This window comes from Clavelina lepadiformis, chromosome 6 (assembly GCF_947623445.1).
Source record: "Clavelina lepadiformis chromosome 6, kaClaLepa1.1, whole genome shotgun sequence".
NCBI classification, from domain to species: Eukaryota; Metazoa; Chordata; class Ascidiacea; order Aplousobranchia; family Clavelinidae; genus Clavelina; species Clavelina lepadiformis.
Window position 1 is genome coordinate 13,702,812 of NC_135245.1, and position 18,765 is coordinate 13,721,576.

Below are 18,765 nucleotides of genomic sequence, written 5' to 3' on the forward strand. Positions count from 1 at the left end.
CAATATGTTGCAAATCATCGCTTTTTAACACGCTGCCCTATTTCAAACCATAACTTTCAGATATTGCTTCTTTACGACTTGTTATAGGTTTTATAGTGATAACAATTTTCGAATTATCATTTTGCAGAAATAACTTTTTATAAGTCATAATCTTTCAGAAATTTTACTTTAACTTATTCTAACTCGTAAAGTTGTAACCGTTTAAAAATTATCTTTTACCAACCAGAACTTTTCATAATCTCATTTAGCAAACTATTACTTTTATTAAATCCATACACACTGTTCACGATTTAGACAAATTGACAGAAAAATATATATGTTCCACTTACAGAGTTATCCGCATAATTGAGAGCTAAATGAAACATATTGCATATAATTTGTCATAACTTTCATATTCTACATCAAAACAAGTTACTATATTTAAACAGTTTTGAAAAAAAAATGATGGTTGATTAAAGAAGTAAAGAAGCTCAAAACCAAGTGTTTTTAAGAGTAATTCCAAACGAGTGATTTTTTGCGGAAACGACATTCCATAGATATCCATACTGGGCAACCCTCACTGCATTCAGTCTGAAATATCTCAGCCCATTACGTAAAGCAGATAAATCAGCATTTTGTAACAAATAATGATTTAGCTGCAGCATAAGATCAGCTCTAGAGTTTTATGACAAAGGTAGGCTACAAGAGCTTAAGAAGTGAAAGTTGTAAAATCAAATGAAGCTGCAGCACAAACAAGGGAATTTTGTTTCAGCAAATAAAATGACTATACAGTATGACACTTGTTTAAGAAACATACAGCTGGAAACCTCATAAAGCATAATATAATTTTAACACAAGACGAAATATTCCGTAGAAAAAAGAAGTAATTTAGTTTTTCAGCAGCACTGTCAATACAATTACACAGTGCTGCTGTAACGGAGGTTAATTGGCTGGTTATTGATTGATGCCAATGTCACAATCCATTTGTTGATTGCCTTGTAGATGGCTAATTAGCGCAATTTGAGCCAAACTTAGAAACAACCTTAGTGTGCCAGTGGGTTACTGTAACAAAAGAACACGACTAGCAGCATATGTACAAGTTATATTTGTCGACCCTCACAAAATCGCCTCCGTAAAGTTAGTAATAATAATCATACTTAATGGTTCAGTCGTACAATTACAGTAATCCTCACTCATAAATTGTTATATCTTAAAGCATTACGACCAACATCGCTTATTCAAACGTATAAAAGTTCATCCAGATGTAGCCTACTTCAGTGTTTTCGACACATACGTTACCAAAATCTTAAAAATCCCACTGCATCGCTGTCTCTGCTTCACTGTATCCTGTTGTTGTTCGCTCAGTGTCTCTCTGTGTGTGTTTTCAACGGTTCCACGACATATGGCCGCGGGAAAGTGGCCGCGAACAAACTCACCGGGGTCAACTGAACGTGACGTAAATTGACCGCAGACAAACTGACTGTGACATAAACTGGCCGGCGATCAAATTAACCGTCGATAAATTGGCCGGCGATCAAATTAACCGACGACAAATTGGCCGTCAAAAGGTCAAAATTCTAATTCACTATCTAGTCACTTCTGTTTATTTCAATAAACGTTTCAATGTGTATTGAAATAAAAAACAATTTTGTTAAAAACAAAGGAAATAGTTACAAACAAATATTTACTTTACATATCATATACTACCGAGTTTAAAATTTTGACCTTTTGACGGCCAATTTGTCGCCGGTTAATTTGATCGCCGGCCAATTTATCGACGGTTAATTTGATCGTCGGCCAGTTTATGTCACAGTCAGTTTGTCTGCGGTCAATTTACGTCACGTTCAGTTGACCCCGGTGAGTTTGTTCGCGGCCACTTTCCCGCGGCCATATGTCGTGCTCCCGTTTTCAACACCAGTTCTGCTGTGTATACCCGTTACCATGTCTATATTAATCGATGAAAGGTGTGTCCGACTTGCAGGAAGAAGTTCGATCATAGAGTCTGATTGGACAATAGGGTAACGCGTGACCTCTTCGGTTTGTAGCTTAGGTTCACCCACGGTTATGACACAGGTTCACGTGAATTGTAGTTGTTGGAATTGGAGCAGTTGGGCGTCGGGTAATCTATACTCCTATGGCGTTCTCACGCCTAGTTATGCTGGAAGATGTCCTTTTTTTGAATTTGGTTTCCAAATCGTGTGCGAGCTGGGAAACTGCTGTGTTGTTTGCTTGATTATTTCTGCAGTATAAGATTTTGCCATCATGTACGAAAATCTTCCAATGACTGAGTACTTGTCATAGATATCTTATATATAATAACTAGATATCCAACTCTCGCTGAAAAGTGAAGCAAGCCTGCGATGACACATGCGCCCAAAAGCGTTGTGAGAGAGTGAGAGAAAGGCTAAAAGCCGATTGTAAATTCGTTCTGTATAGGCCTAATTCTATTGAAGTTTTTCGAAAAGCCGAGCTGTTTGCACTGCGCTATCACCGATTGTTTTTGTAAATATTTGTATTTTAGCTGTATCAATGAGTAAGCTTGCCTAGGCTAATTGCCTACCGGTACCGTATAGGCCTAGCATAAGGCAATGTGATTGCCCTTCATTTGAGTAAGAGTTGCATGATCCAAAGCAAATAATTGATACATAAATAATTTCTTTCAACAATTTATTGCCAGAAACATCCTACCATTCGCACAAACTGCTCGCTAATGATACCGGTACGGTACGGGCCGTTCCAGTATCTGGGCCCATATTTAAACGCCAAACACCCTTTAACTATGCAATTGAGCTTTAGCAATATTGCTTAGCATCGTCTGCATCAAAAAACGTCTTTCCATTTCATAACTATTTTCCAATGTCACATAATCTTTTCATATGTTGCATTCAACACATATGCGCCAGAGCATTTCTGGTCGCATATGTTGACAAAATGGCGGACCCATACTGGCTTCACTTCTTAAAGCGCAAACGCAAGGTAGTTGGATATCTAGTTATTATATATAAGATATCTATGGTACTTGTCTTTTCTATAGACTTTTGACCAATGTTGCTTTTCAGTGTGGGGATTACCCTATGGCGAGCAAATGGCGCGTGAAGAAGTTTTAGGTCACATGTTTAAGTTAGGCTAAATTATAGGTGAATACTGATGAAATTTGTCTTTTTGTCGATTGGACTTTCCTTTTGGAGTACAAGTTAATTAGCTCAAAATTACTACTAATTCCGGCCAATTGGGGCGAGCAAATTAGATACCATCATAAAGGTGAGTAAATTTCGGTTAATATTATCAAATAAAAAAGTGGGAACACCGAGTTTTTCAGCACAATCGATTGAAATTTTGGGTCGAACCACTGCATTTTCTGTCACGGACTCACGGTGGTGGGTGGAGTTTTGTTGGAGTAGGTTACTGGTTACCTGTTAGGTTTATCTAAAATTTGTTTTAATTACCAAGTTAATAATTTTTTTTTTGTTTACCGATTTTATGCCTTATATTTTACATTACTTCGCTGTAGTTTATGCCTGACCATCTGGTAGGGATGCTTAAATCACACATGTTGCTGCGCGTTTGTGTGCGGCCGATCCGCGTTTACTTCTGTTGTTAACTTCGTGTGAACACTCCTTTTAGTACGCTTCCATGTTGTTTTCCAGCATCTGTGCTGATAAGAAGTCTTTATTGGAAATGCCCACTTCTTAACTTTAACACTGATTAATTAATTATTATTTATCTAGACTATGTCTCCATGTGTCAGCTTTAGCTATATGTATCTCACATTATCAAAATATTGTTTTGCCCATTGCACCTGTTACGACTCACAGCTTTTTTCATGTCGTACATTTTAACTCCCATCGCTTTCTCGTTTTATAAGCTCGCACTTCCACCAGCGAGCAGGGATTTAGTCGAGTGAATAACCGAGATTGAGAACGTTAACTGCGTGAATCAGCGAAATCAACAGACGAGCTGTTTGAGCTAGTCATGGTGATTGCAACTCTGTATTAGACATCTAATAAGCAGTTGTGTTACTTATGTTCTTGGTTATTTGTAATATTGAGAAAGTGTACAGCACCTACAATAAAAATCTTTTCTTATAAACAATTTCTGTTGTAATATAAAAACCTTTCGGCCAGCAATAAGTTAGAGCGGGGGTGGGCAAACTACGGCAAGCGGGCCGCATGCGGCCCGAAGGTCCATTTTATGCGGCCCGCCGGCACTTGCAGAAACTCCTACTCATTACTTATTGTTTTAATTAAACAGGTTAATTAAACAGTGAACAGTTGCACAAGTCTCACTAACTTTTGTGATGATGATTGCATAGCTTTAAACGTAACTGAGTGTGAAATACAAAAATTGTGTTTAATATGAATATGCGTTTATTTACACACCGGGTAAGTTTTCCTACTTTGTAATGAGAGTGTGCGGCCCCCCGGCTGCAACATTTTTTCAAATGTGGCCCTCAGTACAAAAAGTTTGCCCACCCCTGGGTTAGAGTATTCTAACCGCACGCAACAATATAGTCAGATAATTCAACAGGTAAATTAAGTTAAGATAAGACACCTTCATAAGTGAAAGTGCTCTTCAGTTTTATATTCTAGGATCTCTTTTTACAGTTGGTAAATTTATATGTCATTGTGTGTCTTACAGTTGGGAAAGTTATATGTACTATTTTGGTGGCGAAAATTACTTTGTTAATAATGGAAACAAACCCTTCACCATTGTCAGCAAAACATGAAAGGTATATATATAACAACTGTGCTCAGTTCTTTATGTGCATTTCTACCATTTCATTTATAATGTTGCCTGTATATATTTAACAGTATTTTTAATATTATACACAGCAGTATTAAAATAATATATAAGATAACTATTCATCAAGCTCCTTAATACTCGGAGTGGCGGGTGAATTTGGTAATAAAAAATATAGGTAAATTAACTATCACAATGAGATTGATTTTCAGCGAAAATGAAACATTAATTGTGATGAATGATGATCTGCACATATACACCCTAAATTTTCTTGCAATTTCAATTTTATTTATAAAATTCAGGTAGTGACTGACAAATACATTGCAGTGCATATATAATATTGCACTAGGTATGATAAATCATATAGTACCCATTTCTTCACAACTACGGGTGGCCAGATATGTTTAAAAATAGATTTATTGGTAAACTTAGATTTCGAACTTATTTTCCTTTACATTTTTTATTATTCGGGTAAATGTTTGCTATATGAGTATATGGCAATAATTGTAATTTTAAGCCGTGCAATACAGTAATAGACTACGAGTAACAAGTGCTGCATTATAAAAAAAAGCTACATAACATTTTTTGTCACAGGTATACACTCTTTTGAGTTCTTTTCGAGATTAAAAAAATGGTTTCACAAAGTTCTAAAATTATATAAGTAGTAGTGCTATAATACACAACTTATTTTCCCCATGTACCCTATGGGTTGCGATAGCATTACAAGGATAAGAATTATATTTTTTTAGTTTTCACCTAGACAATTATTATTCTGTTCAACTGGATAAAAAATTTCCCACATCTCTAAATTATTTTAAAACTCTCTTGTTTGTATTTAGTTCATTTGCCTATGGAACTGTTAAAGATCGCATGCCAAGAATTTTGACCAAAGTCATAGATGTTTGTCACAAGCAAATACAGTCTTCAAAAGAATGCTTTGGAGAAGTTTGTTCATGTTTTTTTCTTTTTATAGAATTTTCAGTTGTATAACCTTATCACATTTTTTGTACTGATAGACTAAAGCAGTGTGGGAATTCCCTTAGTTACATTTTGTTGATCAAATTTTATAATTTGGTTGGTATAATAATTTTTATTGTAAATTCAGGATGGTCGTAAAGATGCTATAGATGTGGTTGGCAAGTTGTCACAGCTGCGAAGTGAAATTATGACGGACAAGCCATTGTTTGCTTTGGATGACCAACTGAAGGACAAAGAAGCCTGGAATAAGCGATTGCAACAATACAGGTAGAGTTTGTACTTTCAATATCATCACAAACTATATTATATTCAGTTCTTGTTATTCTATCTATATTGCCTGTCATCTTATTTGATGTTTAAAAGCTCAGTTATTCTTCAACCAAGTTTTACTGCATAGAGACAGTAATGACAGCCCAGCTTCATGGTTCACTGCACCTTGGCTGTATGTAGAGTGCTTTATGTACAGAAGAATTGCTGGTGTGCTTAACTCAAGGTATAATATTCTTAACATTTTAAGAGACAATAAGGCTTTTGAGCTTTCATTGATCATGGTTCTTTAGCACATACCTGAAAACATTTGATCCATTTGCTGAGCAAAAGCAACAGTCATTGATGCAGTCAATGACAGCAGTAGAAAATTTGGCAACATTTCTTCATTCCGTTAAGCAGTCAGTAAAGGTCAATGATACTGCCATGCTAAAACAGTTCTTTGTTGATTTTTTACAGGTATTTTCTTTTATTTTCTGACTTTTTCTTCTTGTTTTACAACCTAAGCTTCCAAAATAAATTTAATTTTAACTGTGGGGTTTGAAATGAAATAGGTGTCTTTATGGGGAAACAAGTGTGATTTGTCAATATCAGCAGGAGAAGAAAACTCTCAGAATGTGAGCGAACCTCACAAAAACTTGGAGGCACTAAAAAAATTTATTTTAATTGATTATTCCAATGATGTCTGGAATTTAATATTAAAGCAAAAAAAACGAAAAGACCAGGTAATGTTTTAGTGTAACTTTCTCCAAAAATATTACAGTAGGCTATAAGCTCTGCATGATATCTCATAATTTCTAAAAGAAAATATTAAGTTGCTCGTTGTGGTTAAAATATGATGTTAATATTTATGTAACCTATAAGTTAAATGATCTTGCAAATAACTTTTAAATAAAAAGCTTAACACAATACATTTTGAAATTTATAAAAGTTACATGTGTTGTAAGGTGCGCATTGATGTTGTGCTTGACAATGCTGGTTTTGAACTTTTTACTGACTTGGTTCTCTGTGAGTTTTTGCTGTTTTTCAACTTGGCTGATGTGATAATTATTCATCCGAAATGCATTCCATGGTTTGTCTCTGATGTTAATGCAAGCGATCTAAACTGGATGCTCAGTTATCTTTCATCCTGTTCTTTTGAAGAAGTGTCTCAGTTATCTACAAAGTTGCAGGAAAGGTTCAAGGATGGGAGCATGTTGCTGATGAAAAACGACTTCTGGACGTTACCTGATCCATTCTGTTTAATGAATGAATCATCATCAGAGCTGTATAAATACTTTTCTTCTTCAGATCTTGTTCTATTCAAAGGGGACCTGAATTATAGAAAACTTGTTGGGGACCTAGATTGGCCCCATGATACCTCTTTTAAGATGGCTTTGAGACATTTTTCTCCAACCAGTCTTTGTTCTTTGAGAACCTTGAAAGCTGATGTAGTTGTTGGTCTGAAGCCAGGTCAGGCTAAACTGCTTGCCAAGGAATGTAAGGAATGGATGGTCAACGGTCAGTATGCTGTCATAGAGAGTAATATTATATGTTGATGTAATGACAGTGCAGTTCACGTATATCTTTTTGCCATTTATCAATACTATAATGATTTCAATAAATGCATTGCTCGTCATGTTTTGCTTCTGTGGAAGCTTCAATATTTTTCTTCAGAATTTGTTTGCCACACAAGAGAAGCATTAATATGTCACCCTTACATAGATTTATCATTTAAATACCCAACAACCGTTTAAAAACACAATAAGAGAAATAACATGTTACATATATAAAAACTGGTATATTTCGGTCAGTCAAAGTCAAAAATAGCAATACAACGTAAAGAAAAGAAACATCTCACAAGACTACGACAAATGTGTTGAGCAGCAACAGTATGAACATTTCGAATTCCGAACAGTATGCACATCGACAGCAAGTCAATTCCTGATAGCCCATGAAAGTATGTAGAAAATATCACAGTGTACAAAACAACATTATAAATTTATTAACCTATTTTCAACATTAATATGACACATGAAAACGATGCCTTGCAAGTTGGAAACATCATGCAAAATATTTCCAAATGATGATCTTGTGGTTACCATATGCTTTTTTACAACTTGTTTTTAATTCATTGACTACCAGTCATTGCAAGAACACTAAGAAAACTAAGTGAGTAGCCCGAATAAATATAACGTACAGCTATGTTATAAAAACAATGAGACAAAATTAACCCATCTCCTTAACAACATCATTCTAGTCTGTGTAGGACAGGTAGACAGTTCAATATGAACTTTCTTGATGGGCAAGATTTTGGCCTAAAACAGATCATGGTCCCACTGCTCATATGAGCGTTCCCTTTTCTCACTGCGTACATCACATGGGGAGCGTAGACCAACAGCAACACATACTTGCATTACAAAAACGTATTTTCCACAGCAGTTTGCTTTAATGCATTGTAGATGTGTCAGTCAACTGGTTGTTGCCAAATTAACTTTTTATATCCTGGATCACCCTCTAATGGCGTAGCGCAAAATGGACAAGCGGCGTTGTATGCTTGCGTTCCATGCGGTAAAGCTGTCCGAGACCAATACCTGAATAAAAAACATGGGTTTGCTTTGAGATAGGCTATGCCATACTTAGATAACATTGAGTAGTAACACGATTTAAAACAAGTGTAGTCAGTGATATTTAAGGCGTTTTGAGGGACCGAAACAGTTTCTTGAATTTTTCCAACGTCTCTCAAAAATTGTTTTTTCTGCAACTACAGCAGAAAATCAACAATTACCGTATATGCTGGCGTAGAAGCTTACTCTTTGTTCTAATTAAATGTATCGGTCATTTGGTGTTATTATTACAAGCATTTTATCGTGAGAACTGACTATTCATGTACGTCAAGCTCAATTATTGTTCAGACATAAGAGGGAGAGAAAAGAAACAAGCGATGACGTATGGTAATATGCAATCCTATCATGCACAGGGTTGACAAATCCAAATCCTTCAAATTTAGCGTTTTTACGAACTTTGCTATGACGTTTGGCAAGATAGTTTTGGCTAGACATCTCAGCATTTTTTGGGAAAACATATTTCAAACCAAATTTCTATGTGTGAAAGGAATGCATCGCCTGGAATGGCGCTAATTCTCAAGGGAAATATTTTAGTTTTTAGTAAACTTGCACAAGCCGCTGACTAAAAATTCATTATCGGTGAGTTGTCGTCCCGTTCAACCTATGTCCGGTAGCAAATTTTACACCGCTGAAAGGCAGCATAGATACAATTGTACCTAAGTATATTTTGTGTGAAATTTATCAATTTGTATGCCAGATTTATGCAACTCAAGCTACACCGCAATTCAATCAGTAACACTTCAGCACAATAACACACATTAACCGATCACACACAACGATCAAGTCATAACGCATACCGATTATTTTGGAAAGTAACTACTTTGCCTTCTGCAAGTAAAACATTCCAATAGTAAGTTTAGGCGGTTACAATAGCCAGAAGAACAGTTATGTTTAACGTTGATTTCAGCGACGTAGTGTTTAGTTTTTTAGATTTAACTTACATCAGAAAAGATATTTAGTAGGTACTGTATTTCGACACTAAAAAGATATGTTAACAATATATAATTCGTTTAAGCAGTTATGGTTAATTTCACACTTAGATAACATAACTGCGGTCTCTTAAAACTTCTTACCGATCGCCAAAGTCAAACCTTAAAAAAAACGCTGAGTGTAGCAACACCTGATACACCCAATACCTCCTGAGGTTTTACTAAACTTTCTTACTACTTATAAGACAGCTATTCACTCGTATACTGGTTAGTGACTATATTACGATAACAGGTGTTCGAACAAACCCGATAGTAACTATATTTTATGCACCCATTCATTTCTGTTTGATGAAAATAACTTTATGTATCAAAGGTTTTACAACTGAACGATTGTTCCGAGTGCGTTGCACGTAACTGACAATAATAACGAAACTTACAAACAATTCTATTTTAAGAACGTATGGCATCAATTACTTTATTGTCGCAATTATGTAGCCTACCTGAATTATTTTGGGTATATTTTATCCTCACAAAACATTGCTAACTAGCTTGTTAATTTATCTGACATAACTTTGTAGACACAATTGAAATTTGTGCGCAATTTGCTGTGGACTCTTGGCCCGCACTGCAGTTTTCCCAGGCAATAGCAGACAAAAACGTAATATCAATGTAATGATTAATATTACCACCCAAAGTAAGCATTTACTTTTGCCGTTCTAGTATTGCCAAGAAACGACAATGGTACAATAGTATTTCCATAAAACAATGCAAAAATTAATTATAATTACTTACGGCTGCATGGTAAATTACCCAACCAAATTTAGAGTTACATACAACACAAGTTCCAAGCCTGGCATATCTACTTATGCGAGTTATGCATATAACTCTACTTTCAGATAGAACAATTAATGTCTGATATCAGAAGATAATAAAATAAATATATAAAAAAGTGGATTCATGCACAACTTTTTAAATATTAGTGTGATGCAAATACTTTACGTATCCGCTGCTTGGTACCAAGCATGTTATTTTAAATTATTAATTCAAAAGGCGTTAGACTTAAAAATATTCTCTATTTATCTGCAGAGGGATGACCTGTCAAGTTATATAATTTTCTAAAGGTTAGCAAAACTTGTTATCTTACAGTGCAGTCTTTGCAGAACACACATGCCCGCATGGAATAAAACAATGGGTTGGAGAACCAGTGTCAACATAAAATGCAGGTTCATTGCCGATCCACAATGGCACATACTTTCCAACCTGTTAAGCAGAAAACATTATCCTTACAAAAAATAATGCTAATCGAGTAACAAAATAAAGACCCTAATAAAAACAATTTTATAGATGAAAAGATAAACATACTGATCGACAGAGAGGGCACATCCGTTCTTCTTCACCTCGATTTCCCCACTCTATTCTACCATGAACATGACCACATTCCAAGTACACCCACGGCTGCTTTTCAGTTTCTCTTGTTGCTCTATTTCTTCTGGGAAAAGCAAGGGTGGTGAGACCAACAGGGCATTGAGGACGACCCAAATTAAGATTATGGATTAGTTGATCGATATGCCTCGGCGTCTGAGTGGGAAAAATTGACATTTAAATGTATAAGCCTAAACGATGCTTAAAAAAACGTTTTGGTGTAACATTCATTGCAGCATATATTGGCTTACCGGCATGCAATCAACATTGCTAGAAGATCTCCACAACAAGGTGGCCCCACACAAATCAATTAACGTACCATTGACTAAAACATTATTATCACCATCAACCTATAACAAGTAATTTGAGTAGGAACATTACTGATCAAGAAACTATTTGTATAAGTATAATCATTTGAGATTTTCAGTGAAAGTCAAGCATATTCTAAACTCAAATCTTAATCATGGTTTTATAGAAGATGATGATCATTACAAATAGCTTCATGCTTTTGGCAAAAATAGACAAAATAACATATAGAAGACAAGCTGTACACTCAAACAAATAACTTGATCCCATAATTAATTCTTTACTCTAGTCTCTAATTGCCTAATTGAGATACCAACAAACAAGGAATACATGAAATATATTCTTCACATGAATGTGTTTTAAACAGAAATATCTGAAATGATAAAAAAATTGCAAGATAGCTTTCATTATGTGGGCATCAAAAATATTAGCTAATTATTTATGATTTTAACTGTCTTGGCTGCCTACCAAAGTAACTGTGACGTTAAAAATCTCAAACATTTGGGGGCAAGTTAGAACATGCATGTACTTGCCATACTACTAATGCAAACAAGTAACATCAGACACAAAGGTGACTGGCCTATTTGTTTGAGCTGTTTATTCAAGCAAATATGTCATGTGTTCTGATGGATGGGACAGGTGTGGGCTAGTCAGAAATGAAACCCCGGTGTAGGACAAATCCTAAACTTTAAGTGAGCACTCCAGCAACTCTGCATGTGTATGTTGAAAAAATAGCATAAAACTATGTCCTACCAATGAAATGTTATGTGGATGTCTAACCTTTGCTCCAGGCATCTGTGCTGATCGTGACTCGCGTAATCGATATATATCACCACACACGGACGTTTCCTTCCATTGTGTTGGTTCGGAACTTTGGCTGAACCCATTCTTGGGTTGCATAATTAGAACACCATTAGTTGTCAGACCATCAAAAATCCGTTTACCATCTTTATCAATGGTCCATTTTGGTGCTTTTTCCTGCATTACAGCAGTTATTTTTTACTTCCATACAGTTGGCAAGCATAGTTTTCAGTTTAAATATTAAAATGCTAGTCTAACACAAAAAAAGATAGACAAACCAAAATTAAGGTTGCCTGAAACCAACCAACAACAAATGTGATAAGAACACAGACCGCAATTAATTACAGAAATGCGAAAGTGTATACACGAGATACAAAAAATGGCTTAGTTTAACCTTTCAGAGAGTGTTACATAGGATGTAAAACAGTCAATTTTTTGCCAAAGTTAAAACCATAGGTTAAAGGAGCATAATTTAACTTCTAATTCCCATGTCCTTTTACGTTATAAATTTTGGTTACTTGGTAATTTTGGTGGTACTGTTATATATACAACAGCAAATATTTTAAGATTTTATAAAGACCAGTATTCCTATACTTTTCCATTACCATGCTGTTAAATAGTGAGTCCCATTAAAATACCCGGTGATACTGGTGTTCTCAGTACTGCCAGCAACACAGTATAGGAACTTTGGCAACAAGGGAAACATTTACTGTAGAAGCACCAAAATATTGTCCCTACTTACACCAAGTACTATGTTCATTGATGTATCAAAACCGGCAGCATATATTCTTGCAGTATATGGAGGATTTCGGTCACAAACTATTCTACAGGCAAACCTGAAATAAATACAAGCATCAGTGAGTCAGCTGATTCTCCAGCACCAATCACAAATCCTAGGTCATACAATAAAAATCCTACAATATTCAAGTCTTTTTTGGACTTAAAAATGCTGGTTGTTCAGAATTTGGAACATGTGTGATGATGTAAAAATGATATCATCCTTCCAAAAGACATAACATCTTTTCTAGTGCAGGGGGTTACCTAACATTTTAATGTAAATTGTCTTGGAAAATGGGCTAAGTAAATCTAAATCTAAACCTGTTTAAGGTTTCCATTGTAACTTTTTTAATTGATATTTCTTAAACAAAGTCTAAAACAGCAGTTAAAAACATTTAACCTAGTCAATTGAACTGTATCATTTAGAAAGACTTTCATTGTACAAGTGCTGCAGTGTATAACCACTTATAAAACAATTATGGTATTGATTAATTAATTACTTAACAAGTTTATCTACACGTAACTTACTTTCATTAACCCTAAGAAAGGTTTCCAATTAATACACTAAATATTCCAGCATTTCGAGACAAGGAAGCTATTCAGTGCTGGTAATTACTTGTGTGGTTAACATATTTACAAGCCCACACCACTTATGTCACTATGTTTATTGTGAAAGTTTTTTAGAATTTGTTGAAAGTAACAAAATGACTTACAAATGCATTAACAAAAATAAAGCAATACCTGGATATTGTGCTCTGTTGTGGTTGCTGGCTTCTTTGATGGGTAGGAATAGATGTACCAGGAAATATATCCATGACTACAAAGTCAATGGGTTCTTCAGTAGACCTTCCAATCTGTGTATACATAAATAATTGATCATTTATTCAGAAAAAACTTCATTTCAATTTGGCATATGCCTGAACGCTATACTCATAATATAATATAACTTAACAAGAATTGTATCTTACATTGTTTAAATACAAGCCAGTGATTTTTAAAGGTAAACAATATTATCCTTAGGCAGGAGATCTTTTAAATATTTAAGATACAAGTCATTCGAGCAAATTTTTTGTAACTAGTAGCTATAAAAAATGGTAACAATCAACTGACAGTATTGGCCTACAACCACTAGAGGAAATGGTACATTGCAGATCTATTGAGAGCATATTTCGGGCCCTGTGTTGCTATGCGAAACCCACATAAGTGTTCTCGCCTTCGCATCTGCCACTGCGCTTTCTGTTAGCTTCGACTTCCAGGGCAAGTCCAGGCTTGCCTCGAGGCGGCGAAGCTTACTGATATGTTTTGGTAAATTGACTTAGCCGGCGTAGAAAAGGACCGGTGCGTTTATTCCCGCCGAATCCTTATTTGTTCGTCAGTACTTCCTGGCGTTTTTAATTCGTAGCGGTGATCACATTAACGTTAACTTGTGACGAATAAAGTAACCGACAAAATTTACAATATTATTAACTCGTGGAATTCCTGGATTAATATTTTAACTGCTGTGTAATTTCGTGGCAGAAATACGTCAACCTGCATGTCTGGAAATGAGTACGCAATTAATATCAACTAAAGTTTCACACAATTAAATATTGACCCAAAAACATTTATATTATGTATAAAAGCTAAAAATGGGAAACTTCAGTTTCTTTAACAACGCATAACAGTCAGCTTGCCAATTTCTATTCGTTTACACGGCACCGAAACTCGCAGAAACATCGTGGCTCGCCATGACAAAGCAGCAGTAAATGTCAGCCAAAACCGATTACGTCATAACGCACACAGCACACGAATAAAAACATCTTTCCAACGCACATTACTGTGAAAAAGTGAGTACTGGAAAAGGTAACCACAGAAGATGGTTCACCTAATACATAATACATAATCACGAACTTTCGTTCGGTATTCATATCAAAATTTCGCAATGTTGGTGATAATTGGAATGCAAAGTCTTATACGTTACCGACAGTACCGAAAATGAAAAAAATATTTTCTAAAGTAGTAGTCGTGTCCGAAAATTGAGCATAGTTACTTGGAGATGAATACAATACCCTCCTTCCGTGTTGCTGTTACCCGGAATGAGCCAACGTTTCACTATTCTATCAACAGCAAGCAAAACGCGATGTGGGCGGCATAGATTTAGTAAACTTCAGTTTCGGCACTCGATACCGTCACGCTTATTTGCTTTGACATGATGATTGAATATCCCTCGTTGAAACTCGTGAATAACGCAGCATAGAAGTATACAAGGAAAACACTGGCATGCCGCCATCAAATATCCAATGTACCAAAGCGGTATTCAATCAATATATTTTGAAAATTCCTGTTCATTATGACATAGATGCGTGAATTTATGAGCAACTGCAGACTCATTGAGCACACGGTTCGAGTTGTATGTTACCGATTTTTCAGTTCTGGTAATTACTGGCGTAACACTTAAAACGTCACAACAAAGTATGCAATTTTGAAGAAAACTAAACCGGTTTGATGCGATTTCAAGTAGTATAGTGGACGACAAGTACATATACCGTACCGGGATTACATTGGTGTTAAACGGTTTAGCCCAAACGAGCCTGCATTACTCAGCAGATGAATACCGTTATCATGTCACAACATTTTTCAGTAGTATTTAAAATAGTTATACTGTATATATATGATGGCTTTCAAATAACTAGTAACATAATATTTTACGTAGGCCAATTTTAAACTGTTGATGTAACTTATTTACAATCCGGCTTTAATTTCTTTCAAATAAACAAAAATTCAATGAAACAATTCAAAAGTTCAGCCAACTTGACTTCGTTTTGCGAGATATTACTGTTCATTTTGCACCAGCTCTTTAACTCAAAACTTAGTTTCAGAATTCGTTTCACACAGTTTGAGAAAGAGGAACTATTTTAACAAAGACAAGAGAGTTCCTCATTTACACTGTTCTTGTCATAGACCACATATTGGCAGTGGCATGTACTGAGTTATGCCAGCTTTGCCCCAGTTAATACTAAAAATTTTGGGTTACTACAAAAAAAATATTACAACAATGTTTCATATCAACAGAAAACAGATCACATTTACATTCCTGTTAGGCAATAAAATACACTATTTCTGTAGCTCACAAAGATGTATTTAATCTATTCACCTGAAAGAACTATGTAACTGACTTTCAGTTTCTTTACAGTAAGTACATGTCTTTGTGGTGTCAATAAAACGTTCTGGAGCCATACACACATTCTTAAGCATGTTAAAGGTAATTAATTACCTGAAACATGTCAGTACCAGGGTCATGGACATATGGCACAACAACAACATTCCGTGGTAATGTGTATGAAACACTGTGATGTTCTTTGCTGTTGAATGTCTAAAAATACAGCAGGAAATATTCATGAGTATTCACACATAAGCATGAACATGCACCACAGGCATGGAAAAACCTGAAACTTGCAATTCATAGAAAATTCAGATCTAATGAGTTGCAAAACCATATTTTCCAAAGTAGCAATAATATCATTTTTGATTTGTACAACTGCTACATATATCATACGTTTCATACACAAAGCACTTCACAATATTTTTACAAGACAGCATAAGAAAAGTGTTAATCAGTGGTACAAAGCATAGTTTGCATGTACGCAAAAATGTTTGCATAATATGCTACAAAACAATACATTATAAAAAATAATGTTTTATTATCTTTTCTAGTTCAATAGATAAAGTCCGCAAATTACCACAATTGAAGAGTACCATACCAAAATGATGGACAGAAATTAATCACCAAATCAATGCATCGTAATGCCTACTAGCAGAAAAAAATTCACTGAATAGCAAATCAATGATGCTTAGAACTACATTACTTGAGATTGAGATGCTCTTGGGAAAACCTGATGTTGGTCCGAGGGTTTGACTCCTGTCGCTTCCTTTTTCTTTCGTAAAGTAAAACAACTTTTTCGCCGTCCTCTGTCACCACCTGGAAGCTGTCCGTTTGTTCTGAAATTATAAAGTGAAAAGATGTTTTAATACTTTATAAAAACACCAATCATAAGCTACTTGATTTATACCCAAGAACAATAAGTTCTCCGTAAATTATCGCTTCATCTTCATCAGCTGGTGGAGTACAAGTAGGCTCATGGGCTGTATTGCCTTGATATTCTGCCACATTTTGATATGCTGTACCAGAAGTGTCCATTTCCATCCCAGCTAGATGTTCAGCTGGAGATGCTACATCCATTTCACTTTCTGTCTTCATTAAGCCCACGACACCAACAGCGAAATTAACATGAGCTATTAAGTAGTTGCTTGAATAAAAATCAATATAAATACAATAGCTGCATGTAAAAGAGGAAACAAGAATATCATGTAAAATCAATTTTAAAGAACCAAAAAAGTTTAGACAAAAAGCAACAACGATCTTGATGACGACACCAATTTCAATAGCAATACAAATAGACTATTAAGTTAAGATCACATGTTTTGTAAACCTATTCCAAAATTAGTAGCATGCTTAAATTGTAATAATATATATGAAGTAAAACATACGTACTATGAAATGGTACGTTTTAATGTTTGTGATATGCATTATATACTTGGTGTAAAGTTTCACAAATTTCATTCGAAAAACAGTGAGCAGCAGAACATAATGTGAAACTTTTGGCCCAAAACAATGATTTCAAGGTGCAAAACTAGAACAAATTTGTGGTTAGCAATTGCGTATCCATGCTTGTTTTACACCATAAATCTCACAGCTACCATAAATAAATTTATAAAATGTTATATTTTTGTATTCAGTTTTTCATTTTGTAAAAATTTAAAATGCAACTGTACTAAGTGCGCAGTAAGTTTTTTTTTATCTGCTCTCAAGCTTGGCTGCTGATGGCGACTTAGTGAAGTAACCCTAGAGCAGTGGTTCCCAAACTATGGTACGCGTACCACTAGTGGTACACGAAGGTTTTTCAGGTGGTACACAAGCAACTTATCAAGTTCACACCAAACGATCACAAATGATCTTTTATTGTGGTCGGAATTATTTTAATTCACATAAATTAGGTAGAGCGTGAAATTTCATGCTATGTTCCCTACTGAATACTAATTCCTTAGAGTATTGACGCATTGGATTGTAAAACAGGGTTTCTTTGTGACGAAATAGAACATCATTTATTACTACATAACAAATCCTTGAAGTCAGTTTTTGTAATGCGTTAGTTATGCTGTAGCACTGTAGCGAGGGCGGTAAAAGTTCGACTAATTGTTGTTTAATATTCATGAGCCTTTAGGAAACATTTTGCCTATCAATGTTTATTTGTGAATTCTTGAGTTTTTTGAGGTGGTACGAGAACGCTGCATGAACCAAAAACATGGTATGCCAGTAGATAAAGTTTGGGAACCACAGCGCTAGAGGCTCAAGTATAAACTTATGTGAGTTTGGCTTTTGATCTCCATCATTAACACGCCAAAATGCAATTGTTTAGTTAATTAATTCACTCTAACAAAGAACTTTTTTTTTTCGAAACATGTTAGTTTTTTAAATTAAAACAATATTTTGTGGTGTTCATTATAACGACTTTGTATACGTATAATGCAGCTCAGCTCCACAGAGCTCTCTTCAAGAAATAAATATGGTAAAATAAATAATAAATAAGTTTGCTAGCTACAACATACCCTTGGTTGTAACTACAATTTTCTACAACACTTATTTTTCTATTGCTGAAACCTTGGTAATACCATCAGATTAAATTAGCATAAGGAAGCACATCATGCTGAGCATCAGTAGTAAGATATTAAGCCTTGTAATCGAGAGCTAAAGTATGCCAAATATAATGAAATAGCACAGTTTGCTGTTCAGGCAAAAAACTAAAAGTAAACAAAACTCGTTACAAATGTGACTGCCATTTGTACTCATATAAAGTTTACTTTTGAAACATCATGTAATTTAAATTTTTATATTAACTGTTAATTATAAACTGTTCTACATA

The 18,765-nt window shown here is 35.0% G+C and overlaps 2 protein-coding genes across 4 annotated transcripts; one reads left to right on the forward strand and one right to left on the reverse strand.

Annotated features, from left to right (window-relative positions):
* Window positions 1-3,095: 3,095 nt before the first annotated feature.
* LOC143461557 (damage-control phosphatase ARMT1-like) lies at window positions 3,096-7,582 on the forward strand. Of its 3 annotated transcripts, XM_076959314.1 has the most exons (8): window positions 3,096-3,240; window positions 4,618-4,708; window positions 5,559-5,664; window positions 5,825-5,964; window positions 6,095-6,190; window positions 6,258-6,423; window positions 6,519-6,689; window positions 6,912-7,582. In XM_076959314.1, exons 2-8 carry the CDS (start codon window positions 4,668-4,670, stop codon window positions 7,500-7,502), a joined length of 1,311 nt encoding a protein of 436 aa, XP_076815429.1. In that variant the 5' UTR covers window positions 3,096-3,240; window positions 4,618-4,667; the 3' UTR covers window positions 7,503-7,582. The 3 variants fall into 3 exon arrangements, with proteins under 3 accessions (XP_076815429.1, XP_076815430.1, XP_076815428.1); XM_076959315.1 differs by lacking the exon at window positions 3,096-3,240 and having other exon boundaries at window positions 4,533-4,708; window positions 6,101-6,190; XM_076959313.1 differs by lacking the exon at window positions 3,096-3,240 and having other exon boundaries at window positions 4,536-4,708.
* Window positions 7,583-7,724: 142 nt separating this feature from the next.
* On the reverse strand, window positions 7,725-18,004 carry LOC143461556 (E3 ubiquitin-protein ligase pellino homolog 2-like). Its single transcript, XM_076959312.1, has 10 exons — window positions 16,855-18,004; window positions 16,651-16,783; window positions 16,059-16,157; window positions 13,547-13,659; window positions 12,771-12,864; window positions 12,008-12,205; window positions 11,173-11,271; window positions 10,862-11,077; window positions 10,644-10,759; window positions 7,725-8,537 (listed from the first exon to the last, which is right to left on the reverse strand). The coding sequence occupies exons 1-10, from the start codon at window positions 17,040-17,042 to the stop codon at window positions 8,411-8,413; spliced, it is 1,383 nt and encodes a 460-aa protein (XP_076815427.1). The 5' UTR covers window positions 17,043-18,004; the 3' UTR covers window positions 7,725-8,410.
* Between the last annotated feature and the right edge of the window lie 761 nt (window positions 18,005-18,765).

What these genes read in the sequence shown, in the direction of transcription:
- LOC143461557 (XM_076959314.1), top strand. Translation starts at nt 4,668, where the DNA reads ATGGAAACAAACCCTTCACCATTGTCAGCAAAACATGAAAG. An exon ending in TTGTCAGCAAAACATGAAAG is followed by an intron (nt 4,709 to 5,558) that starts GTATATATATAA and finishes GTTTGTATTTAG; the next exon opens with TTCATTTGCCTATGGAACTG. An exon ending in GCTGGTGTGCTTAACTCAAG is followed by an intron (nt 6,191 to 6,257) that starts GTATAATATTCT and finishes ATGGTTCTTTAG; the next exon opens with CACATACCTGAAAACATTTG.
- LOC143461556 (XM_076959312.1), bottom strand. Translation starts at nt 17,042, where the DNA reads ATGAAGACAGAAAGTGAAATGGATGTAGCATCTCCAGCTGAACATCTA. An exon ending in GGAGAACTTATTGTTCTTGG is followed by an intron (nt 16,784 to 16,854) that starts GTATAAATCAAG and finishes TTATAATTTCAG; the next exon opens with AACAAACGGACAGCTTCCAG. An exon ending in CAACAGAGCACAATATCCAG is followed by an intron (nt 12,865 to 13,546) that starts GTATTGCTTTAT and finishes TATTTATTTCAG; the next exon opens with GTTTGCCTGTAGAATAGTTT.